Source organism: Heliangelus exortis, chromosome W (assembly GCF_036169615.1).
Source record: "Heliangelus exortis chromosome W, bHelExo1.hap1, whole genome shotgun sequence".
NCBI lineage: Eukaryota > Metazoa > Chordata > Aves > Apodiformes > Trochilidae > Heliangelus > Heliangelus exortis.
The window spans coordinates 3,983,069-4,010,410 of record NC_092453.1 but is presented as its reverse complement, the minus strand read 5'-3'; the positions used below and the strand labels follow the sequence as shown (position 1 = coordinate 4,010,410).

The following is a 27,342-nucleotide window of genomic DNA, read 5'->3' as shown; positions in this document are numbered from 1 at the left end:
AGCAAATATCTACCTGCAGCCCATAGAAGAACCCATGTCAGAGCAGGTGGATCCCCAATGGAGGCTGTGACTCCATGGAGAGAACAGCCCATGCTGGAGCAGGTTTGCTGGCAGGACTTGTGACCTCATGGGGAGACCCACACTGAAGCAGTCTGTTCTTGAAGTACTGCACCCCATGGAAAGGAATCACATTGGAGAATTTCATGGAAGACTGTCTTCCATGGGAGGGACCCCATGCTGGAGTTGGGGAAGTGTGTGCAGAGGAAGGAGCAGCAGAAACAACGTGATAAACTGACTTGTACCTCCATTCCCTGTCCCCCTGTGCCACTCAGGGGGAGGAGGTAGAGAAAATAAGGAATGAAGTTGAGCCTAAGAAGAAGGGAGGGATGGGGGAAGGTGTTTTAAGATTTAGGCTTATTTTTCATTAGCCTACTCTGATTTGATTGACAATAAATCAATTTCTCTGAATTGAGTCTGTTTTGCCCATGACAATAACTGGTAATCTCTCCCTGTCCCACAATCATTTTGTCATATTTTCTTCCCCCTGTCCAGCTGAGAAGGGGGAGTGATAGAGCAGTTTGGTGGGCACCTGGCATTCAGCCCAAGTCAACCCACCACAACTACTTATCTAATTAAGTGCTTCTGAGACATACAGGCAGAAAATGTTTTCAAAGCTGACAGAACTACCTCTACTCTGTGCAAGTATTCAGCCCATGAAATAATGTTAACATTGCTTTAAAATAGGAAGCTGAATATGCTTAAAGAAGCCACAGTATTTTTCCCATAAACCTCCAAAATAACATGTACATTCCATAGAACCCAAACAGAATGTTCAGAAACCATTACAGCTGCTTTTGCATTATATGAACCATAAAGTCCTGAATTTTGAGGACTAAGGAAATTTTGCTTTTGTCCATGGAAGTGATTATAATATGTAAACTTTTCCCAATTCATCCAGAATTTCATTGTCTCAAGGTAACAGATAAAATTTGGTATCTAAATTTGATGTGTGATGTTATTGAACTCTGTAATTGCTGAAATATCCAAGAAAGAACTTCTTCCACCAAAACTTCTGAACTTGTTAGCTGCAATACTTTTAGAATATGCCTGGGTTAGTCCACTTACAGATGTTATAATCAATCTCGCAGCCTTCTTTTGCTGTACTGAATTTATACAGACTTACACCCAGTTTACCCTCCCTTAGAGGCAAACCCAGCTAAATTAACCTTGACTGTTTTCCTGTTTACTATCAGCATGCTTAAGAAATGTTATTTACTTGTACCTGTCCATCCTTATCTTCCAACTGAGATACATTCACTTTCTGAATAGCTAGCCAGCCAAGTGAGATGCTTACTTCCTGCTGTTGAGCCATCCAACCAAGAAAATTCATTGCTCACTATCCTTAAGGTGGCCAAGGGGCAAATACTACCACCCAACTGTTTGTAAGCCAAACGAATTGCTCTACAGACCATCAATGTAAAGTATGTAAATAACTAAGGAACTATGTAACAGTGATTCAAACTTTCATCACGTGTTTGATGTCCCCCTATCATAACTTTTGGATGGCTTCCACACAGAGAAATGGCATGAGAACCTTTTACTTATTGTCCTCAAGGACTATACAACTATGTGAAAGGTGCACCAGCTTGCACAAGAAGAAACTATTTTCTATAAAGCATCATACAGAGCTCTCTATAATAGATTTTATTTTATAGGGAAATCTACAAAACAGAAAGAATACAAATTGACAAGTGACATGGTGATATTTATACATAAAAATTAAGATACACATTTTTCACAATGCGTCACTCTACTGACAGGTCAAAATAAGCATAAAAAAGTCTAAACACACCTGCTGGAGCTACAAGATCTTCTTGAAGAGCTATAGCTTCTTGGGGGTGTTCTGCATCTCTTTTCTTTCTTCTTTTTATCATCTCTCTCTTTTTCTCGCTCCTTCTTCTCCTTATCTTCATCTTTTACCTTTTCATTGTCTATGTCCTTCTCTTTGTCCTCTTCTTTAGGGTCCTTATCTCCCTCCTTGTTCTTAATCTCTCTGTCCTTCTCCCCCTCTTTCTCAACATCATCTTTTCCCTTGTTCTGGTCTACCTCTTCCCTGTCTTTTTCCTTATCTTTGTCCTTTTCCCTGTCCCTATCTTTGTCCTTGTCCCTGTCTCTATCCCTATCCTTGTCTCTAATTTTATCTCGATCTTTGTTTCGAGCTCTCTCTCTCTCCCGACCTTTATCTCTCTCCCTTTCCCTTTCTTTGTCTCTGTCCTGGTCTCTCTCCTCTTTGTCTCGGTCTCTTTTTTTCTCCTTTTCTTTGGCCTTTTCTTTTTCCTTAACCTTTTCTTTGTCTCTTTTCTTGTCCCTGTGAAAAGCCAAACATAGATCATTAATTTATCTTTGAACTTTCCAATAAAAATTACAGTTAACAATTTAGCATACATTAATTGTTCAAAAGAAAATGTGTTTCTGTTGAAAAATGGTAATTATTCAAAATTTTTTTTTTCCCTGTTCACCAAGAGGGAGAGGCTATGCAGGAAGAAATATTTGGAATCTAAATTGGGGAAGGGGGGGACCAAAATCAAATCAAATTGTGGTCTTCAAAGTGACGTTATTACACTTTGAAAGAATATGCTTTTTCACCTCACAGCTACATTATTATACACACATAAATTTTATACATTTTTTCAGGAGTGAGACAAACTCAACAATTTGTAAATCCATTCTTTACTAAAAGTATTTATGCATAAAATGGACTGCAGATTAACCACCCCCACGTGAATAATGACAGTTGACTGGACAGAAGTCTTTATTCTACAGTGTTCTCTCACATAAATATCCTGGAACTGTTTGGAAGTCCAACATCAATTAATACACAGAAACAAAAAAACAGGGATAAAATTAGACCAAATTCCATCAAAAGGCAAATGTAAGGTCAAAACTTAACCAAGACACTTGTTCAGAGAGAGAAACAGAAGAAAGCACAAGAGAAGAAGTTGATCAGCAGGCTCTTTCATACCCAAGAGAACAAAACTGACACAAGTTGCTGTGTATATTGATATTGGTATCTATTATGGGATTTTTAAAGATTCTCAGAGACTTCTTCAGACATTAAATGCCCTATCCACAGTCCCCACCTTTCTTCATTGGAACAAGTGTTTGGCTACTGATAAGCAGTAGGCTTGTTTCACGGTTTGTGACCTGAAGACTTTGTTTCCCATCAGGTTTTTGCAAATAACTCTTTAGATGTCTCACAGAAGGAACGTAAGATCATAAAGATGAAACAGCACACAATCCCTGCAATAGCAAGGGGCCGTGCAATGACCCAAGAAGCGCCTTCCAATTATTGATCACCAATATTTCATTGGACTTGCCCCTTCCAGTGAACAGATATCTCAAGAAGCTCCAGACAACAGCGAGTCAAAAGGATCCATCAATGAAGCCCAGCTATGTAGCCTTCTTCTAAATGTTCCCACCAAGGTCCACAGTTCTGCATTTCTCTTTCCCACAAAACTGCTTCCTCAGAAATCTAAAAGATTTGTTATATTTTTTTCCAAAACTCTGCTGTGTACTAAGAACTGCATCATTTCTTAAAAATGGAACTCACCAAGAATGAGAGCAACTTCTTGATTTCCGCCTTTCCCTAGATCTAGACCGTTTTTTCAGAGGACTTCTGGATCTGCATCTGTCCTTGTGTCTTGAGAGTGATCTGTTTCCAGATCTACTGTTGGGAGAGTTTTTGGAAGAAAACGGACATGTGAGCAATCCTGACTATTAAGCTTTAGCCAGAGTGCTCTAAGGGCCTTGAGGCCCAGCTGCAAGGTTACTGAAAGATGAGCTATGGGCAAAAGATAAGGGAGCTGGCAGCAGAAAAGAAGAATAACAGGATGGGAAAGCATCACATAGACAGCACATAAACAATTGTATTTAACCAGTTAGATAGTGCCCTGTGGCATAAGAAGAATGTGTTGTACCAATAAGCAATATGCTTATATTATGTTATCAGCCTGACTATGTATAAAAGGGCTACTGCTGCTCTCAATAAAGGGCAATACTTCGATTATATTAATCTGCGTGTTGTCCATTGCGCTCTTCCCGACAAATGGCACCCGTACGGGGACACTGAATTGCTGGTAGTTGCTTCACGTGATGGTTTATCTGGACGTCGGGAAAGGTGGATGGGGTAGGCACTGCTTGGAAGTTGCAGCAGGAGCTGGAAGTGAGCTGGCCACTCACCCCCGTAAGGTAGGCACTGCAAACCTGAGGGAAATGCAGGCAGAGGCGGCAGTGCCGTTATTGGTTAGTATACTCTCTAAGACAGGGATTCCTAGTAATCCGAAACAGATCCAGGAGCTGTGCTTTAACCATATTGCTGTTTGCCGCAGTCCCTCGCGCCCCCTCACGCAAGGGCACAAGTCAGATACGTCCGGCGAGCATTGCCAGCGTATCTGCTACAGCTGCAGCTGCTGTCTCTACCCCCACTGACACTGCTGCTGCTCAGAAAGTGAGCCCTGCTGCAGACACCACAGCAGAGAAGAGAAAAAAAAAAAAAAAAAAGGGGGGAAAAAGCATATACCCTCATGAGAAGAAAAAAGAGCATGACCTCATGAGAGCACTAATAAGTAAACAATAACATTTTTGATCAAAATGCTCAATACAAAAATTGGGCCCAGAATGTAATGACAAATTTGAAATTTGGGGTACAGCAGAAAGGGTTCTTGCTGCTTCATTTGTGCCACACGTAGCAGCAGGAAAAGCCCTTGGCAATGATTGATAAAAATCATACACAAACTAGCCTGTTGCACTGCTAAGCAGATGAACTTAACTTCTGATATTTTAACAGAGATGCTAAAAGATGTTGATAGTGTCAGACATACAGTTTTACAAAATTGTGCTGCCACTGACTTTTTATTGTTAGCTTTTAGGTCATGTTTGTGAAGACTTTGATGGAACGTGTTGCGTGAACTTGTCTGATCATTTGGAGTCAATTCACAACCAAATGCAATTGATTAAGATAACATGAAAAAATTAACTGTTGCACATGCTGGGTTAGATGAATGCTTAAATGGCTTAGGGTTAGGGGGATAGCTTAGAGATTTAATTAGACAAGGCTTATCAATTATGTTTGTTATTATGGCTTTTGAATTATTAGTATGTTGTTTATGGCAATGTATCATTAGCATGTTATCTCATGCGATGAAGCAAGTCTGGATTGCTCAAAAACAAAAAGGGGGAATTGTTGGGAGAGTTTTTGGAAGAAAACAGACGTGAGCAATCCTGAGTATTAAGCTTTAACCAGAGAGAGCTAAGGGCCTTGAGGCCCAGTTGCAAGGTTACTGAAAGATCACCTACAGGCAAAAGATAAGGGAGTTGGCAGCAGAAAAGAAGAATAACAGGATGGGAAAGCATCGCATAAACAACACATAAAGAGTTGTATTTAACCAGTTAGATAGTGCTCCACATGTCTTCTGCAGCTCAAGACACACGGAGTAAGATATACCAAGAGGAGAGGCAATAATTTTTTACCTACAGCTTTGCTCCACATATCAGCAAATTTCCCTAATTACAGTGAAAATTAATTATAATTTAGTACAAATAATACCTTGAATAAACTTTATATCATAGAGATGAAAGTGGTTTGGGGGTTTTATAAAACAGTAAAACTGCAAAGTCATAAGGACAGTTTATTCTTAGGGATGAAGTTGCCTCAACAGATCAGACTGGTCTTTTTTCTGGACATTCTTAAAATTGACAGTAAGAGTTGCAAAATCATTAATATATAACTATCAACAGTTGTTTAAAGCACAGGCTTTCTGCAAGCAAAAAAATGCAAGTTTATCTTCTAAATATTAAATTGGTTTGTGGCAGTACAAGAGAGCACTGAGATTACTGCAGTGTTACACAAAACAAAGACTGTTTTTCAGTTACATCCTGAGTTAGAGAAACAGAAGAGAAGCAAGCATAAGGAAATGAACGAATGATTCTTCTTGCATTAAAAAGGTACCCAGTGTTTTGATGCCATTAGATACCCTGTACTGTGTAACACTATTATAAAACTGAAGCATGCACTAAGATATTATTTGTTTGGTAGTATAACTGATGTGGTATATCCCTCTGACCAGTTTTTCTGTATGTAAAAGAATGCTAGTTGCCTTGTTAAAAGACAATGGATGACAGAGTGCACTGTCAGCAAGTTTGCTGGTGACACAAAACTGGGAGGAGTGGCTGACACCCCAGAAGGCTGTGCTGCCATTTAGCGAGACCTAGACAGGCTGGACGGTCAGGCAGGGAGAAATTTAATGAATTACAACAAGGGCAAGTGTAGAGCCTTGCATCTGGAAAATAACTCAATGTACCAGTATAGGTTGGGAACTGAGATGTTAGAGAGCAGCATAAAGGAAAGGGACCTAAGGCCCTAGTGGACAGAAGTATGACCAGGAGCTGGCAATGTGCCCTTGTAGCCATGAAGGCCAATGGCATCCTGGGGTGCATTAGAAGGGGGGTGGTTAGTAGGTCGAGAGAGGTACTCCTCCCCCTTGACTCTGCCCTGGTGAGGCCACATCTGGAATATTGTGTCCAGTTCTGGGCCTCTCAGTTAAAGAAGGACAGGGAACTGCTTGAAATAGTCCAGTACAGAGCCAAAAAGATGATTAAGGGAGTAGGACATCTCTTTTATGAGGAAAGGATGAGGGAGCTGGGTCTCTAGCTTGGAGAACAGGAGAACGAGGGGCAACCTCATTAATGTTTATAAATATGTAAAGGGCAAGTGTCAGGAGGATGAAGCCAGGCTCTTCTCAGTGATGTCCAATGATATGAAAAGGAGTAACGGGTGCAAGCTGGACCATAGGAGGTTCTGCATGAATATAAGAAAAAGCTTTTTCACTGTGAAAGCAACAGAGCACTGGAACAGGCTTTCCAGTGAGGTTGTGGAGTCTCCTTCTCTGGAGACATTCAAAACCCACCTGGACACGTTCCTGTGTGACCTACTTTAGGTGATCCTGCCCTGGCAGGGGGATTGGACTCAATGATCTTTCAAGGTCCCTTCCAACCCCTAACATTCTGTGATTCTGTGAAAGAATGCAACAGTGCTGTCACTGCAACACTGACAACACTCACCTTTTTAAAGGGTAAGCTAACAAATACATTTTCAGGTTTTGTGGGGGGTTTTACACTTAATGTAGCCAAATATCTTTAGATTCATTATGTAAATGATCAGAAGACATTTCTGAACCACCTCAGGAAGCATTTGTAAGTCTCACATAGCAAGACTGTCTTGTTATTGGGAAAAAATCTTAATGAGAAAACTTCTAAGGTGACATAGTAATTTTATTTCCTCCTATATTTCAAAGCCTGTTCCAAAATTGAACAAATTAGCAAAGCAAATAAACCTTGAAGAATGAAAATTGCCCCTAAAGCTTTTTTCTTCTGGCTTATAGAAAATATAGCTTTACATTTACAATAAAATAAATAAAAATACTAGATGTTTAGAAGTTCAGGAGACCAGGAGCTTTCTATAAGCAAAACCAATCAGCCTATCTGTTCAGCATGTTAGCAGTAAACTAAAGGTTCTATCCACAAAACACAGATAGCTATTTATTTTTAAAATACAGAGGTCATAAAATGAAATCATGCTACATGGCACAAAATGTACCTTCTAGTGTGTTTTACCTGAAAAGTAATTCTGAAAACATTTAGCATTTAGAGGAAAAGATTATCTGTACAAAGTTCATAGTTACTCTGATCTGGTCAGTGTAAGTTACAAATCTTCTCTACAGGGATACTTGTATCATAGCTCAGTAAGGAATCTCGGTAACCACTACCACACACACAAAAAACCCCAAAACCCAAAACCAACCAGTATGACCTTTTAGTTAAAAATAAAAAAACATACCTACCTGTGTTTCGATTGGGATCTTTTCCTTCTAGATCGGGATTTTGAGCTAGACCTGGATTCTGAACAAGAATGGGAACGAGATATACCACCTTTTCTTTCACTGCTCTTTCCAGACTCTGAGAGGAAAAAAACAGTGTGAGCTCAGAACGTTTAAAGATCCCAGTTAACAATCTGGCACAAGTGGAATGTGCCACACATATAGAGCAAGAGGCCTATGCTTTGCACATCTTCTTTCTTTACAAATATCCTTCAGAAACTTCCAATAAAGTCATCACATATACTCGTTGAGTGCAGCCATCCTGCAGCAGTACACATAAACCAGATAATTATAAACAGCTAGCTCTGTTAGGAATGTGATTTATGTTGCTGCCACAATGCAGAAGATAAAAACATGTTCTCCTCTGGTATAATGCATAATATAGTTTCTTTATTTTTTTAATTTCCTTAGAACAATAGAGTAAATTTGGAGGGTATACAAGCAAAATATGTAAATAATAATTAGTGCTTTGTATACTTTTAGATGTTCCAACCACTGTACAAATACTGAAATTCTATTCCTCCAACACTATTTTGAGGTAGGAAGGGATGGAGAGAAGGGGGTGAAAAGTTTGATCCAAACAGCAGAAAGTCAACAGAAAGCTTACCAGTGATGTCAGCGGACTTCAATTCAGACTCTAAAAGATTATTCTGCTGCTTAACACTGATGAAATCTTAGAACTTTTTTTCTCCCAATCCTAAAAATCAACAGAAAGACCGCCCCACACACAAAAAAACCAAAACAAACCCTCAAGAACCTCCACTATCAAACCTACTTAAGTTGATGACTGGATTTCTTACTAAGAATGACAAAATCTTGCTGATTAAAAGAAAAAGGAGTATTTCAACTGCAAGTTCAACTAACTGAGTACTTTTTATGCTGTGGTTTTGCAATCAGTTTAAGTCAGCGCAAATCACCACTGAAATGTCTGTCTAACCACTCTTCCCACAAACACCTTCCTCCTTGACCAGATATTTCAGTGTCAACAGGGATCAGTGAACCAATCTCTAAGAAAGAAGTCCATTTACAATATGTTAAGTTTTATCTCAGACTGGTTCTCTAATCCCATTTGCCATGATGAGGCACATAGTCTTGAACCAGCATGAAAATGAGCATATAACAGAGAGAATATAAATATGCTGAAGGAAAACATAATAATGCTGCTTTTTGCAGCATGCTAGCTAGCTCACTCTGATTATGAAACTATGGCATTAATGGGTGCTAGAGAACAAAACAAAACATAAAGCTATTTTTAAAATTTTGTAATTACTTTGAACTTTAAAAATACTGACTTTATATTTTTGAAAACATTCAGAGTATGTATCTAAAAATAAGATATGAAATAAAAAGTTAGCTTAATTCCACTGCTTTGTTGTACAAAGACAATTTTGATTATTTTCTTTCGTTTTTCACCTTCAAGTACTCTTCTCCTATGTTTGAAAGTACTCTTAAAAGCATGTGTGCCAAGGTACACATACAACATGTCTGTTAGGTAATGAATATACCTACCTGGCTCAATAGCAGCAGATATGAAAGACTGAGCTTCCCTTACTCTCTTCATCACTTCTTCCAGTTCCTTGGCAGCAGCTTGTGGTGTCATTTCAGGAGGCTTCACTATTGCATTATTGGAGTGATTTACTCTAAATTAAAGAAAAATAAAATCTTTAACTACAAAACACTGAAAAGGGAAAATAAAAAGAAAAAAAAGAAAACATCTCAACTTTCATACAACTAAAAAACCTCAAAGTTCAGCAAAACTGTTCTAACACTTATCTGTTCTATCCATCTAAAACCTCTTACTGCTTTCAAATATTATTACTTTTAAACACAGAAATATTGTACTTTTATTTAAATATTTTCTACAAGTCTAGAAATCGGTTTCTCGATTTCAGATAAAATCTCTAGATCAAATTAAGGCCTACTCATTATACAGACATCATATATGAAGGTTAATTAGTACCAAGGACTTCGCAGATTCTCTCACTGTTACAGCTTTCACTAACTCAAGATTAGATGTAGAAATATTTTACTCAATTACATCCATATTCTTCTAGGAAAAAATTACGCCCAACCTTGAAATTGGAGTTTGTAAAAGTGTTCCAGTTTAATAACAATAGGTACATAATGATTCTATGAAAAAATACTCATCACAGAAGTTTCCTGCACATCAGAGTCATACATGTATAATGATATTATGAAATCTCTCAGTCAATATTCATATGTGTAATATATGATTGTAATATATGTTAATGATTTTGTATTCCTAACCAGCAAAATTCAGGAAAATAATTAAACTGAGAAAGAAGTGAATATGGGGCTAGACAAAGCAGTTAAGGCATGTAATTTTCCACTGAAACAGTGTGAACAAAACAAGGCCCTAACGAGGCTAACTTCTGTCTCGAAGATAATTAAAAGTGTAGGTCCTGTTCTTAAAACAAGACATTGCCAAGGCTAACTAGGCACCAAAGGAATGTGAACATCTGCACAAAAAGAACATAAAGATGTCACAACCAGCAGAAAAGGGGAAAGTTATGGCTAGGGCCTGATATCGCCTTGTAACAATATAATGAAGTCAGCAAAATCAAGAAAGGTAAAAAGTTCAAGCCCTCGGAAGACCTCTTACTTCATCCAAAGACCCCCTGACGACCCCCGGATATCTCCCCAAAAGAAGACTCTGCCCAGATTTCGCCTATCATGAATATTAAAATGACATGATGTAATCCTATGAATATGTATGTAAACCCACCTTCTTTTGAATATTCATAGAATTCTAATCAATAAAAGGTAATTCCAGAGTTTTAGGGGTGTGCATGTGAGTGGAGCGGAGACTCCCCACGCCAGGATCCCGTCAGGATCTTTCTCTTTTTCAACACAGCGCTGTTTTGCTTACTGCAATTTCAATTTTATTAATTAAATTAAACCATTAACAGAATATTGAGTCCTGGTCATTTTTAACAATACGAATAATTATTTCTTACTTCAGCGGCCGGTCTCCAAACATAAGTCCATTAAAGGCAAGAGCTCGAGGTACAGAGTTCTGGTCTGCAAATTCCACAAAAGCAAAACGTGTTGGTTGCGTCTCATCACCTGCCATTCGCACAAATTTGACTTCTCCAACTTGCTTAAAGAATTCGAGCAGCTGATCTGCTGTTGCAGTCTAGAAAGAGTTGAAGAGCTCAGGTGAAGTAAAGTGTACAATGAAAACCACTTATCTAACATATCGGGTAACGTAAGAGCTAGAGATTTTGGAAAGACATCTCACTATTACTACACAGGAACGTGAATTTGGTAATGTTACACTTTGAGAAAAAAGGTACTGTTTCTTCCATTAATCTAAAGAACATACTACAATTTAAAATAGTGCAAACATAAACCCTGAAGTCCTACATCTAGGTTAAAGATGCACTTGCACAGGATTTTGCAATTTTTCAAGTAAGTCACCAGTGGTGTTCCCCAGGGCTCAGTTTAGGGACCAGTCCTGTTTAATATCTTCATTAATGATCTAGATGAGGGGATTGAGTACTTCCTCAGCAAGTTTGTAGATGACAGCAAGTTGGGTGGGAGCGTTGATCTGCTCGAGGGTAGGAAGGCTCTGCAGAGGGATCTGGACAGGCTGGACCAGTGGGCCAAGGTTTACCAAGGCCAAGTGTCAGGTCCTGCACTTAGGTCACAACAACCCCATGCAATGCTACAGACCTGGGGAGGAGTGGCTGGAAAGCTGCCATGCACAAAAGGACCTGGGGGTGCTGGTCGACAGCTGGCTGAGTATGAGCCAGCAGTATGCCCAGGTGGCCAAGGCAGCCAACAGCACCCTGGCTTGCATCAGAAATTGTGTGTCCAGAAGGAGGAGGGAAGTGATGGTGCCCCTGTACTCGGCACTGGTGAGGCCGCACGTCGAGTACTGTGTTCACTTATGGGCTCCTCACTACAAGAAAGACATTGAGTTGCTGGAGCGAGTTCAGAGAAGGGCAACCAAGCTGGTGAAGGGTCTGAAGAACAAGTCCTATGAGGAGAGGCTGAGGGAATTGGGAATGTTTAGTCTGGAAAAGAGAAGGCTGAGAGGAGACCCTATTGCACTCTACAACCGAGAGAGTAGTTAGTCCCTGGAATGGACTGCCCAGGGTGGTGGTGGAGTCACCATCCCTGGAGGTATTTAAAATTTGTGTAGATGAGGCACTTCAGACCATGCTCTAGTGGGCATGGTGTTACAGATATTGATAAATATATTTTACTTATTGGGGGAGGATGTTCATGGTTGGACACGGTGATTTTAGAGGTCTTTTCCAACCGTGACAATTCTGTGATTCTGTGAGAAGCTGAAGGGCTGGGATGGTTTAGCATGGAGAAGAGAAGGCTGAGAGTGTATCTTATCAGTGCATATTGAATACCTGATGGAAGAGCATGAAGATGATGTAGCACTCTACCCCCAACTCTTTGCAGTGATGACCAGTGACGGGGCAAGAGGCAGTGGGCATATGTTGAAATATAGGAAATAAAAGTGTTTTTCTAATGTTTAAATGATGTGTTTTCTGGGCAAACTGGAACCAGTTGCCCAGAGAGATTGTGGAGTCTCCATCCTTGGAGAGATTAAAACCCGACAGGACATGACCTTGAGTAACCTGCTCTACTTGATCCTGTTTTGGGAGTGTGGGGGCCTGGACTAGGTGTTCTTCAGGGGGCTCTTCCAGCCTCAGTAATTCTGTTGTTCTGAAGTATTTGTCAATAGGTTGGACTACCAAGTCCCAGTTAGCCTGCATTTAAGGGTGTCTTTTTATTTTAATGATTGACTTTGCCTAGTTGAAATGGTTACAAATCATTCAGGAGAAGATTATCCAAAAACCTAGTATTTCAGCTGTCTGGATTTACACTGCATTATTGAATTGGGACCATTCTTGAAGATGCAGGTGCTTTTTCTGAAGAGAGTAAAATATCAGACAGTCTACTAGTCTTTTTGAAGAAGAGATGGAATAGAACATACAGGACCTTCTAAGAACTAGGTGGCAGCTTACCTTGTTCTCACAGAATCATCACAGTTGGAAGGGACCTCTAGAGATCATCTAGTCCCACTCTCTCACTAACGCAGGATCACCTAGAGCACATTACACAGGACTGCATCCAGGCAGGTTTTGAATATCTCCAGAGAAGGGGACTCCACAACTGTGGAGAGCTGCCTCACTAATTTGAGAGACCTGAGAGCTATCGAAAAAGCAGGGCCCCACGATACAAAGCAAGGCCGACCAGAGATAGTGGCAAGGCAAGGCCTGCTGCCAGAAAAATAAAGATGAGGCAAGGCTCATCGCCAGAAAAGATAGTAAGGAATTTGGAGGACACCTGCTCTGAACAAAGGGATTATATATTCTATCAACTCTTGGTTTTCCCAGGATGTTCTATTGTGGAAAAGTGCTGTAAACAACGTCTGTAGTTAGCAAGACCATGGTCTCTGTTTATTGTGCCTTGCTTTTAAAACATAACTCACCTTATCATGATGCCATGTTTACTCTGCACTATAAAAGAGCGCTGCTGATTAATAAAGTCAGACATATTACCACCGAGTATATGTCTCGCCCGACCTCAACTTTTTTCTCCTCTCTAACTTTTTCTCACTGCGTTCGCAAGAAGTGGCGCCCAACGTGGGGCCCTGCTTTTTCGCTAGCTCTCAAGTCTCTCAAATTAGTGAGGCAGCTCTCCACACACAACCTCCCTGGGCAGCCCGTTCCAGTGCCACCCTCATAATAAAAAGGTTTTTTTCATATTTAAATGAAACTTCCTATGTTCCAGCTTGTGCCTGTTGCCCCTCATCCTGTCACTGGGAACTACTGAGAGGAGTCCGGCTCCATTGTCCTTGCACCCACCCTTTAGATACTTGTAAGCATTGATAAGGTGTCCCCTCGGCCTTCTCTTCTCCAGGCTAAAGACTCCCAGCTCTCTCAGCCTTTCCTCATAAGAGACATGCTCCAATCCCCAAGTTATCTTTGTCACCGTCCGCTGGACTCTCTCCAGTAGTTCCCTGTCTCTCTTGAGATGGGGAGCCCAGAACTGGATGCAGTATTCCAGCTGTGGCCTCACCAGGGCAGAATAGAGAGGGAGAAGCTACTCAGCTTCTTATTTCTCTCTACAAGCCCCACAGCTGGCTTCTGGGGCTTGTAGAGAGAAATAAGAAGCTGAGTAGCCCCACTGTAATCCTGGAGGGAACTGTTAGTGACCTGAGCCACTTGGATCCTCACAAGTCTATGGGACCAGACGGGATCCACCCCGGGGTGATGAGGGAGCTGTCGGAAGAGCTTGCCAAGCTGCTCTCCATCATTTGCCAACAGTCCTGGCTCACTGGGGAGGTCCCAGATGATTGGAAGTTGGCGAATGTCACACCAAACCACAAAAAGGGACGAAAGGAGGACCCAGGAAACTACAGGCCTGTCAGCCTGACGTCAGTGCCTGGCAAGGTTATGGAGCAGATCATCCTAGGGGCAATCACACAGCACCTACAGGATGGACAGGGCATCAGACCCAGCCAGCACGGGTTTAGGAAGGGCAGGTCCTGTCTGACCAACCCCATCTCCTTTTATGATCGGGTGACCCGCCTGGTGGATGAGGGGAAGGCTGTGGATGGAGTCTACCTGGACTTCAGCAAAGCCTTTGACACCGTCTCCCATAAAATTCTCCTGGAAAAGCTGTCAGCCCACGGCTTACACAGGAGCACTCTGTGCTGGGTTAGGAACTGGCTGGAGGGCCGGGCCCAGAGAGTGGTGGTGAACGGTGCTGCATCCAATTGGCGGCCGCTCACGAGTGGTGTCCCCCAGGGATCAGTGCTGGGCCCAGTTCTGTTTAATATCTTCATAGATGATTTAGATGGGGGGATTGAGTCCACAATTAGCAAATTCACAGGCGACGCTAAGTTTGGGGGGTGTGTCGATCAGCTGGAAGGCAGGAGGGCTCTGCAGAGGGACCTGGACAGACTGGAGAGTTGGGCTGATTCCAATGGGATGAGGTTCAACATGGCCAAGTGCCGGGTCCTGCTCTTTGGCCACAACAACCCCATGCAGCGCTACAGGCTGGGGACAGAGTGGCTGGAGAGCAGCCAGGCAGAAAGGGACCTGGGAGTCTGGATTGACAGGAAGCTGAACATGAGCCAGCAGTGTGCCCAGGTGGCCAAGTAGGACAATGGCATCCTGGCCTGTATCAGGAACAGTGTGACCAACAGGTCCAGGGAAGTGATTCTTCCCCTGTACTCAGTGCTGGTAAGGCCACACCTCGAGTACTGTGTCCAGTTCTGGGCCCCGCAGTTCAGGAAGGATATTGAGGTGCTGGAGCAGGTCCAGAGAAGAGCAACGAGGCTGGTGAAGGGACTCCAGCACAAGTCCTATGAGGAAGGGCTGAGGGAGCTGGGGTTGTTTAGTCTGGAGAAGAGGAGGCTCAGGAGAGACCTCATCACTCTCTACAACTACCTGAAAGGAGGTTGTAGCCAGGTGGGGGTCGGTCTCCTCCCAATTAGCTTCCAGTAAGACAAGAGGGCATGGACTTAAGCTCTGTCAGGGGAGGTTTAAGTTAGATATTAGGAAAAAATTATTTACAGAGAGGGTGATCAGGCATTGGAATGGGCTGCCGAGGGAGGTGGTGGATTCTCTGTCCCTGGACGTTTTTAAAAAGAGACTGGATGTTTATTAACCACAGTGGTAGTGGATTAAGGGTTGGACTTGATGATCTCAGAGGTCCTTTTCAGCCTCGATGATTCTGTGATTCTGTGAATGACCTCCCTGGACCTACTGGCCACACTCTTCTTTATGCAACTCAGGATTCCATTGGCCTTGGCAATAAGGGCACACTGCTGGCTCATGGATAATTTACTGTCTACCAGGTCTCCAGGATCTTTTTTCTCAGAACTGCTTTCCAGCAGGTCCACCCTTAACCTATATTGGTGCTTGGGGTTTTTCCTCTCCAGGTGCAGGACCCTACACTTGCTCTTATTGAACATCATTAGGTTCTTCTCTGTCCAGGCTGCACTGGATGGCAGCACAGCCCTCTGGAGTGTCAGCCACCCCTCCCAGTTTTGTATCATCAGCAAACTTGCTGAGGATACACTCTGTCCCCTCGTCCAGGTCCCTCTGGGGGACACTGCTGGTTACAGGCCTCCAACTCGAACCTGCTCCATTGATCACCACTCTCTGAGTTCTGACACAGTTTTACTGACAAACAGAATGCAAATACTAGAAATCAGGTGGCTACTTTTGATTCCTAGCTAAAGGAAGAGACACAGACCAGAGGAAGAGGAGAATCAGGCTCCTTTTCCAAGAAACATCTACAGCAAAGGAGATCTTTTCTAACAGTGACAACTCTGTGATTCCATGTGATTTGAAATAAATGTGAAAATTTTCCTTATACACTTCTGTCCAAGATATTGGTTGTGAATTTTGATCAGTTAAAAAAAAAAAAGTATTACAAGTCTTTGCTTTTGTCTCTTTTTCAACTAGCTTCCAGTTTGTTTTATTTTCGTGTGATCAACAGTACTTTTACACTCCGGTAGCTATTTTGGCAGTCAAAAAACCCCACAATCAAATACTTACTTTGCCATCAGTTAAAAGCAAATTGTTTTGCCATTAATTCAATCAATTGCTGAAAAAACAAATTTCTGAAAAAACTAACTTTCCTATCAGAGAAACTCAAAGGTATTTATGCTAATTTTGCAACTTCCACTAGGACAAATCATTCCTTCTTACTGTACTTATGCAACTGCACAGTGTTGTGGGAGACTGCTACCGTGATTGGTGATTTCTCTGGTAACCTGATAGAAAGAATTCCACAGTCAGGTCTGATCTGACTGGCAAAGGACAATTCAAAATATCACTCGTGACCAAAAATCGTTCTTGGTTTTGGTTGATTTATTTTAATTCCTATTGGTATCAACTAATGAAAAGTCTTAGCGTGTAGGATTCTAATTCGTAAATTACAGTTCTGCATCTTCCATTAATATTGCAAGTAATAAAAATAAAAAAACCAAAACGCTACCTGTGAATTCAAGTTTCCAACGTAGACTGTTCTTCTGATTTCATCAATTTTGGATGGGTCCACATTCCCCATAATTGGTGGCTGTGGTATTTCTCCCAGAGCTGTAACGTTAGGGTCCAATGCTGCTGATGGTATAGACCCCAAAGTGCCAAGTGGAACACTGAGCTGGAAAACACAAAACCAGAATATGCTTTGTGACCAAGCACTGGTGGGAAATACTACATTTATTAATACTTGCCTGCCTTGTGCACTTCCAGGTAGCTTTCTAGCTACTCCTCCCCAAGACTGTAGGGTTGCAATGGGTTGTTGTGACTCAAGTTCAGGATCTGGAAATTGTTCTTGTTAAACTTCATACAGATGACCTCAGCTCATCCATCCAGCCTGTCCAGGTCCCTCTGCAGAGCCTTCCTACCCTCAGAAAGATCAACACTCCCACCCAGTGTACCATCATCTGCAAATTTACTGGGGAAGTACTGCATCCCCTCATCCAGATCATTGATGAAGATATTAAGCAAGACTCTAGGAGAACACTGTCAGAGACTGTGTTAAAGGCTTTACTAAAGAAGTCCAGATAGACAACGTCCACAGCCTTTCCCTCATCTACTAGGTGGGTCACCTGGTCATAGAATGAGACCAGGTTGCTCAAGCAGCACCTGACTTTCATAAACCCACGCTGGCTGGGCCTGATCCCCTGGCTGCCCTGCACTTGCCATGTGAGCGCACTCAAGATGAACCTCTCCATAATTTTCCCCAGTACTGACGTCTGGCTGACAGGCCTGTAGTTCCCTGGATCCTCCTTCTAGTAGGTGATCATCACATTTGCAAGCCTCCAGTCACCTGGGACCTTCCCTGTTAGCCAGGACTGCTGACTCCATCCATTTGTCTGCCTTTGATCCCAATCCCTGCATTCCTAAATCCATTCATTTGTGCATCCAGTTCCTGTCTGCCACTGACTCCAGGAGCCCAGTCTAGAACTTACTCAGGCCCTGCCCTGCAGCCTCAGTGGTCACATGAGCATTATTGAGGGGAGCACAATAGTGGTTTTGTGTCTATTTGTATGCATTTCATTATTTTCTTTTTCTATCGTTACTGTTTCATTAACATTGCCATTAACTAGGTGACAGATTCTCTCTGTTATTCCCCAAATACCCTCTGAGGGATACATAAAAATAGGGAGTAAGGGAGAGAGACTTTAAGGTTGGAAAAGAACTAGAATAGGTTTAATGAAGGAGTAATAGTAATAATAATGACAAGTTATAAATACATGCAAATATATAAATACAAACCCCACACCCATCAGTTGCTAATTACTTCCTGACCAGACAAGTCCCAAACAGGACTCAAGAGCTGATGGGGGTGCCTGAGTCCAGGGTGTCAATGACAGTCCACAAAATCCTTGGAGGAGACACACCAGGCCTACTCAGGGAAAGGCAAACTGTCTTGATGAACAATGTTTTTTTCCAACAAGGTGACTAACCAACCAACCAACCTCTCTTAGGAGCCTTTTTATATTGAGCACCATGGGAAGGAATACTGTGATTGGTCCATTTTGGTTACTGACCCATCCTCTCCTCCCATAGGCACAGCTGCTCCCCCCCTTTGTAATTGCCACATCAACAGGCTGCCAGCTACTGGTGGTATCCCAAGCAGTCTCAGGTCAGTATAACCGTAGGCAATTATTATCCTGGTCCTCTCAAACCAGGACAATTGTGTAGTTTAGTTTCCAACCCATAAGTCTGTTTATTCCCTTTCCTTTCCCTTTCTGGGAAGGGAGAGGGGTTAGTAGAGAGCATCTATCATTCATTTAGTTTCCTGCCCAGCATTAAACTGTGACAGATTTATTGGCACCCAACATGGGGCTCAGCTCATTAGCTTGAGCCCAGGCTCAAGTTCTCACTAATTGTCTGAATATTTCGAATTCAAACTTAGGTGGGAGGAGGAGACCCACATAGCTCAGTTGAGAGACTTTGAGATGTTTTCTTTTGAGAATCCTGAAGGGTTGGAAATTGAACAGACAACTCGCATCATGTAATTTTTAGTTATTTACCAGTATGACGCCATACCTGTGGTATGTAGGGCATGCGGTATGTCATTGCTTAGCTGGCCTTGGTGTTGCTTTGTGGTTTATTGATGGTAAGTGCTGGCAAGAGTTGTAGTTGTGATATGGTCTTTAATACCGATCTACACTGTGGCACATTTTGCAGTGATTTTTCATGTGGACAAAACAAACTTTGTTGTTTTTACCTTGGGAAATTATACCTCTCTGTTTTCTCTTGAGCTGAGTCCACCAGATTTTGATCAAAATAGCATTATGTTAGTAGGGATAGAGAGCATCAGTCATTCATTTAATTGCTGGCCCAGCATTAAACCGTGACATCCAGCCTTTCTGGACTCCTTTGCCCTTCAAGACTGCCTCCTACGGGACTGTCAACCAGTGTCTGAAACAAGCCAAAGTCTGCTCACTGCAAGACCAAGTTGGCAGTTCTGCTGACCCCTCTTCCTTACTTCTCCAAGAATAGAGAACTCTATCATTTCATGATCACTGTGCCCAAGACGGCCTCCAACTGTCACATCTTCCACAAATCCATCTCTGTTGACAAACAGCAGGTCCAGCAGGGCTCCTTCCCTAGTTGGCTCCCTTACCATCTCTGTCAGAAAGTTATTCTCCACACACTCAGGGAATCTCCAGGACTGTTCCCTCTCTGCTGTATTATATTTCCAGCAGACATCTGGGAAGTTGAAGTCCCTGATGGGAACAAGGGCAAGCGATTGAGAGTTCTCTCAGAAACCTAGAGTATTTTATCTGTCTCTTCATCCAGTTTGGGTGGTCTATAACAGACTTCCACCATGATGTCTGCCTTGTTGGCCTTCCCCGATTCTTACCCATAAACACTCAACCCTATTGTCATTATCATTAAGTTCTAGGAATCCATAACGCTCCCTAACATACAGGGCCACCCCACCACCTCTCCTTCCTTATTTATCCCTTCTGAAGAGCTTGTAGCCATTGGTTGCAGCACTCCAGTCGTGCGAGTCATCCCATCGCTTTTCTGTGATGGCAACTCTGTCATAGTTTTCCTGCTGTACAATGGCTTCCAGCTCCTTCCAGTTTGTTGCCCGTGCTGTGTGCATTGGTGTAGATGCACTTCAGTGCATTTAGGGAAGACTTTAAACTGAACCATCCCATCTGAGTACTGTATTGGGTTTAAGTGGCAAGGTTTTGGTAGTGGAAGAGGGGTCTACAGGGGTGGCTTCTGTGAGAAGATGCCAGAATCTGTTCCCAAGTCTGATAGAATCATTTCCAACTGTTTCTGAGACAGACCCACAGCTGACCAATCCGAGCCAGTCAGTGACGGTGGTAGCACTTCTCTGTGATAACATATTTAAGAAGGGGAAAAAACTGCTGCACAACAGCAGCCAGAAGAGAGGAGTGAGAATATGTGTGAGAAGCAACTCTGCAGACACCAAGGTCAGTGAAGGAGGTGCTCCAAGAACCAGAGCAGAGATTCCCCTGTAGCCTGTGGTAGCCTGTGGTGAAGATCATGGTGAAGCAGGCTGTCCCTCTGCAGCCCATGGAGGTCCACAGTGGAGCAGATATTCACCTGCAGCCCGTGGAGGACCCCACGCTGGACTAGATGGATGTTTTCGAAGGAAGCTGTGACCCCATGGGGAGCCCGTGCTGGAGCAGTCTGTTCCTGAATGACAGTGCCCAGGGCCATTTTTTTCCATGACAGGTAATCAGTCCATCAAAAGGACAAATAAGATACCTTTTGGACAAACATGTCACATAAGGGAAGATTAATTACATTTGAAACACAAAGGATATTAAGTCTAAGATCTTCCCCTGTTAACACAGTCTCTTCCTAGAGAATGAGGACAATACAACTTTAATTTTTAGAACTGGGAATTGAAATCTCTCCTGGAGAATGTTATAATAAGAAGTAACTTAAAAATCGCTACTAAATTGGTCTGCTGAGTTACTGGTTTGAGTCCTGGCTTGTATCAGGAATAGTGTGGCCAGCAGGACTAGGGAAGTGATTGCCCCCTTGTACTCAGTGCTGGTGAGGCCTCACCTCAAATACTGTGTTCAGTTTTGGGCCCCCCAGTACAAGAAGGACATTGAGGTGCTGGAGCGTGTCCAAAGAAGAGCAAAAAAGCTGGTGAAGAGTCTGCAGAACAAGTCCTATGAGGAATAGCTGAGGGAACTGGGGTTGTTTAGTGTGGAGAAAAGGAGACTGAGGGGAGACCTTATTTCTCTCTGCAACTCCCTGAAAGGAGGTTGTAGCAAGGTGGGTGTTGGTCTCTTTTCCCAAGTAACAAGTGATAAGATGAGAGGAAACAGTCTCAAGTTGTGCCAGGGGAGGTTTAGATTGGCTATTAGGAGAAATTTCTTCACTTCAGGGGTTGTCAGGCACTGGAACAGGCTGCCCAAGGAAGTGGTTGAGTCACCATCCTTGCAGGTATTTAAAAGATGTGTAGATGTGCTACTTAGTGACATGGTTTAGTGGTGGACTTGGTAGTGTTAGGTTTACGGTTGGACTTGATGATCTTAAAGGTCTCTTCCAACCAAAATGATTCTACGATTCCATGATTATTTATGCTTCATTAGCAGCAAGTAGGCAGTGGAACCACAAGTAAGCCCATTTTGTTTAATGAAATGCCTAAACTATTAGTTGACATATCAATGAGGGCAGTATCATCCATTTTAAGACCAAAAAAAAAGCCAACGTTCTTGTGAACTATAAATTATTTTCAAAGTCATGCAGTGTCTCTTATACAGTTATGAACCATAAACAGAATTAGCCTAAACCCCTAACTGGTGACTTTGGTCCTACTGTTTCATTATATAAGTTGTACACTATAAACAGCTGTTGGAGCACAAGCTTCAAAAATGGTGCTGATCTTTTTTGCAGGTTTCTGAAATAGTGCAGAAGAAATCAAACTTGGTAATGTTTTGAAGGAAGGCAGGAAGGAAGGCACTAAATACATTAATTTCTTTTAGGATGCTGATCAGTGCCAGCTAAGAATATGAGAGGGGGGGAATAATGCTTTTGGTAACAGAGAAGGGTAAGGAATCATTTAAGGACAGATAGGTTTGGGAATCTGCATAACACCCTTAATATGACTCAAAAATCCAGCATAGTACCAATAACAGCATCAGTATACACACTGCTACAATATGTTTGGAATACTGAGGAGTTTTATCTTCAAATAACATGGGGTTAGTGACATTAAACCAAATTTTTTGGAAGTGGGAATTACTGTTTCCAGAATTCTCCCTGAATAGGGCATAGCAGCCTGCTGATGTCAAGAAAGGCTTACAGAAGCAAAAGAGAATTGAGCAGAAGCAGCAGCAATTAGTTCCTATGCTTTTCGCAGTGAAAACTTTGTTAGGCTAACAGTCAAAAGCCCTGTCATAGAGACATCAAGTAAAAGCACCCTAATACAGCACTTTAATGTTCCAAAGAATTGTGTCACTATAACTATTATGTTGTAACAAATTTTTTAGGAGGTGGATAGTATTGTAACTGGATCCAACTAATGGGTCTAGGGAAGGGACAACAATTAAAATGGACACATTCAAAACCAGTATTTACCCACTATTTTTCAAAACAAAAATCTGAAAGAAACATCCAGGAAAGATGGACATCTTGTGATCTACCCTTAAAAGAGGCATCGCAGCTAAATCCTCACTGATTTAGCATATAAGAGGACAACATCCATGGAGCAGATAGTTCTTGTCTGAATACAGAAAGGCTACTGAGTATAGAGGAAAACCAGAAATCAAACAAGGACTGAATTTTACTTACTGTAGCCAAAGGGGTTGGTGTAGGTATAGGAAGTAACCCTGCACCAGGCATCAGGCTTGTCATAGTAGGAGCGGGTGCCAATAAAGAAAGGGCTTTGGCTTCATCTGGGATTTTACCTGAAAGAGCAAATGAAATCATTACACAGAGTTAGAACACTACACAGATGTTATTCTTTCTATGATTTTACAATTACCATTGCATTAAAAAAAATAATAAATAAGAATGAATCTATCTACCAGACCCTTGCAAAGAAACAAACGCAAACTGGAGTATTCCCTTTTGCCCTGCTCTCCTAGGAAAACCAGAAGTGAGCAAAGCTTCAAAGACTAGCAATCTCATTAATGGATTATTATTTTTAAAATGGAATAATGTACACAGTTATTTAACACTTTGAACTATAGGTCACCTGTACTGGAAACCTAATGTTCATGAACCAAACGATATCAAGCGTGGATGCTTTCCCAGGGTGGTGTTTTCACGGTGATTGAAAGTTGTTTTACACATGACAAACGCTCGAGCTGGCTGCATCACTAATAGTACACAGAACATCAGATACAGAAAAGAAGAACATTTTTTAAAGTTTAAGCCACAAAAATGGCAAATTACCAAATCCAGAAAAGAAAGAAAGAAAGAAAGAAAGAAAGAAAGAAAGAAAGAAAGAAAGAAAGAAAGAAAGAAAGAAAGAAAGAAAGAAAGAAAGAAAGAACCAAGTATGTACTAACTGAAATTAGTGAATTAGTGCGCTTTTCCCCCTTCTGGTGATACCTACTTTCAATGTAAGAATAAATAAACACAAAATAAAAGCTACTGTGACTCCACACAAGACATACTACTACGAGTGATGTTGGGAGTGGAGGAGGGCAGGGCAGAAAAATTCAGATTTGTAATTCATTCTAGGTCACCTCAGTTTATCTGAAACTTTGATAAATTAGCTTTAAATTTACTGAGAAATAAAGAAACTTATAACTGATCAGCTAAGCAAGCTATATTATCCTAAAATACTTATTTCTTACTATTTCAACCGTTTTATATTCCCTGTCATGCTAAAGCTTTAAGTAATATCTAACCTGACATAATGCAGGTTTCACACAAAGTTACAATAGCTCAACTGATGGAACCCTTGCTGTTACCTAAGCAGGTGGCTTGTGCCAAGTGCTTGTCCCTATTTTTAAAGGTTCCACCACTCATTGACTTTAAAGTAGGTTTTAACAGTCCATTGTACTTCTCGATTTCCCCTGAGGCTGGTGCATGATAGGGGATATGGTATACTCATTCAATACCATGTTCTTCAACCCAGTTATTATAAGACTGTTGTTGAAATGAGTTCCATTTTCTGACTCATTTCTTTCTGGCATACAGTGTCGCCACAAGACTTGTTTCTCTAGGCCCAGGATGGTGTTCCGGGCTGTGGCATGAGGCACAGGCTATGTTTCCAGCCATCCTGTACTTGCTCCCACCATTGTAAGCACATAGCGCTTACCCTGGCGGGTTTGGGGGAGTGTGATATAGCCAATTTGCCAGGCCTCCCCATACTTGTATTTTGACCATCTCCCCCCATACCACAAAGGTTTCAACTGTTTAGCTTGCTTGATTGCTGCACGTTTCAAAATCATGAATAACCTGCACAATAATCTCTGCTCATGAGCATCAGGTACTTTGCTGCACATCCTGCCTACTATGTAGCTAACTAACAGGCTTCAAAATACACAGTTCCAGCAAGTGTGCATGAAAATTATGCATACAATTATATACCAGCTCTTCTTAAAATCAAAATACTTAAGTGTTTTCAAATGATTCATGAACCAGTCCTTATCCTGAACAACCAGCATCTTGCACTTAACTGGATACTCATACAGGTTTCCACAGGATCGACAGATTAAGTAAATCCAATAGCAGAAATGGCTCCTCACATTGAGCTTCTCATCACCCAACACCCCTAAATCCTTCTCAGGGCTGCTCTCAATCCATTCTCTGCCTACCCTGTATTTGTGCTTGGGTTTGCCCCGACCCAGATGCAGTACCTTGCACTTGGCCTTGTTGAACTCCATGAGTTTGGTATGGGCCCACTTCTCAAGTCTGTCCAGGTCCCCCTGGATGGCTTCCCTTTCCCTCCAGTCTGTCAACCACACCACACAGCTTGCTGTCATCAGAAAACTTACTGAGGGTGCACTCAATTGCACCGCCCATGTTACTGACAAAGATGTTAAATAGCGCTGGTCCCAATATTGACACCTGGGGAAGGCCACTCATCACTGATTTCCACTTGGACATCAAGCCATTGACCACAACTCTTTGAGTGTGACCAACCAGCCTATTCATTATCCACCGATTGGTCCATCCATCGAATCCATATCTTTCCAGTTTAGAGACCAGGATTGTGGAGAGCTGCCTTGCTAATTTGAGAGACCTGAGAGTTTGCAAAAAAGCAGGGCCCCACGATACAAAGCAAGGCTAACCAGAGATAGTGGCAAGGCAAGGCCTGCTGCCAGAAAAATAAAGATGAGGCAAGACTCATCGCCAGAAGAGATAGTAAGGAGTTTGGAGGACACCTGCCCTGAACAAAGGGAGTATATATTTGATCAACTCTTGTTTTTTCCAGGATGTTCTATTGTGGGAAAGTGCTGTAAACAACGTCTGTAGTTAGCAAGACCATGGTCTCTGTTTATTGTATCTTGCTTTTAAAAACATAATCCACCTTATCGTGATGCCATGTTTACTCTGCACTATAAAAGAGCGCTGCTGATGAATAAAGTCAGACATATATTGCCACTGAGTATATGTCTCGCCCGGCCTCAACTTTTTTCTCCTTTCTTATATTTTCCTCACTGCATTCGCAAGAAGTGGCGCCCAACGTGGACCCTGCTTTTTTGCTAGTTATTGAGGCAGCTCTCCACACAGGATGTCATGTGGGATGGTGTCAAATGCTTTGTACAAGTCCAGGTAGATGAGATCAGTTCCTCTTCCCTTGTCCATCTACACTGCAACCCCACTGTAGAAGGCCACCAAATGCCCTTAGTGAAGCCATGTTGGCTGTCACGAATCACCTCCACATTTTCCATATGCCTTAGCATAGTTTCCAGGAGGATCTGATCCATGACCTTGCCAGGCACAGAGGTGAGACTGACTGTAGTTCCCTGGGAATTCCTTTTTCCCCTTTTTATTGGCGGTTATGTTTTTCCCTTTTCTAGTCAGTGGGAACCTCACCATACTGACATGACTTTGCAAATACGATGGATAGTGTCTTAGCAACTTCATCTGCCAGTCCCCTCAGGACCCATGGACTTGTGCACCTTCAGGTTCCTTAGATGGTTTCAAACCTGATCTATCCCTACTGTGAGTGGTTCTTCATTTTCCCAGTCCCCTGCCCTTGCCTTCTGTGACTTGGGCAGTGTGGCCTGAGCACTTGCCAGTGAAGACTGAAGCAAAAAAGTCAGCCTTCTCCATATCCTGGTTAACCAGGTCTCCTACTTCCTTCTGGAGAGGGCCCACATTTAGGGCACTTTAGTTTAAGAATAACTGCTTCATTTTTTAAACTCATGGTATTTAATAGCTGAATGGAAATTAGGTAAATATATTTATTTTCTAATAATGAAAACAGACAAAGTAAATATGACAAATCTATACCAAATCCTTAGATTTATTTTTAGAAGCTTATGAGTGTTTAGTACATTATAGATTCTATGATTTATTTATCTATTCTTTGCTTTGCAAAGGAATCTTGATGCTGATTTGTTCTGCATTGCCTAGAGATACCTAATGCTTCTCAGAAATGCAGTTGTTCTAAGTATTGGTTATGATTATTACTTTTTTGTATCATCAAAGTGCTTAAGAGCCTTAGTGAACCTAGAATCCATTTTGATAAATGCTGAACAGAAGTATCTGTTTTAAGCAGGTACTAATGACAGTATTTTTATCTCACTCCATGTGATCAGAAGAAATTAATTTCCTACTCTTTGTATTGAAACTACATGGTTAATCCTCCCCTTCCCCTAAACCTGCTTCAGCAATAAATAAGTACATTTGTTTTAAAAAGACTTTCTGTTCACATCTACTCTAAACATAATTAAAAGAATTATTATTTTCCCACTATTTTAAGTCAATGGAAAATGCACATTTACAAATAAAATTATTTCTTTGTGATCCAATTCATGATTCTTATTGGATTTAGCAGCAGAGATTAAAGAGATTAGAACTACTGGTAATTATCTCAACCGGCATAGCTAAATCCAACACAGGCCATGAAGCAAAGCTCTTTCCAGATGCAGTTCACAGCCTGTTACATTACCAGTGAAACCAATTGGTCCCAATGCAGATGGCTGGGAAGGGTAATGTCTGAGGACAGACATCGGTAAACATTTTTTTTACAAATTAAAAAATCAAAAGGATGAAAATTTACTGCCACTGACCTCACTGAATCAGAAGCAAATATTTCGTTACATTCAGTATTCATAAGAGTTCAATATCAGAAATAATTATTTTAAACTCTTTAAAAGAAGTCTTTCTATTTTTGTCTAATATGAAAAGACCATGTAACCTAAAATAAAACTATGCAAAGAAGAGTAAAATAGCAAAGATTGTAAAGATTAACATATAAAAGA

At 41.7% G+C, this 27,342-nt stretch overlaps 1 protein-coding gene across 1 annotated transcript in view; it reads right to left on the bottom strand.

Moving 5' to 3' along the window:
* The window catches only part of LOC139789240 (splicing regulatory glutamine/lysine-rich protein 1-like), an 86,099-nt gene that overhangs the window by 14,958 nt on the left and 43,799 nt on the right, over nt 1-27,342 (bottom strand). Inside the window, exons 3-9 of the mRNA XM_071729743.1 lie at nt 22,745-22,860; nt 16,935-17,099; nt 10,913-11,091; nt 9,444-9,574; nt 7,899-8,013; nt 3,611-3,727; nt 1,853-2,368 (exon numbers count right to left, since the gene is read on the bottom strand). Of these exons, the coding sequence (XP_071585844.1) occupies nt 1,853-2,368; nt 3,611-3,727; nt 7,899-8,013; nt 9,444-9,574; nt 10,913-11,091; nt 16,935-17,099; nt 22,745-22,860 (1,339 nt within the window). The remainder of the gene's footprint in view (nt 1-1,852; nt 2,369-3,610; nt 3,728-7,898; nt 8,014-9,443; nt 9,575-10,912; nt 11,092-16,934; nt 17,100-22,744; nt 22,861-27,342) is intronic.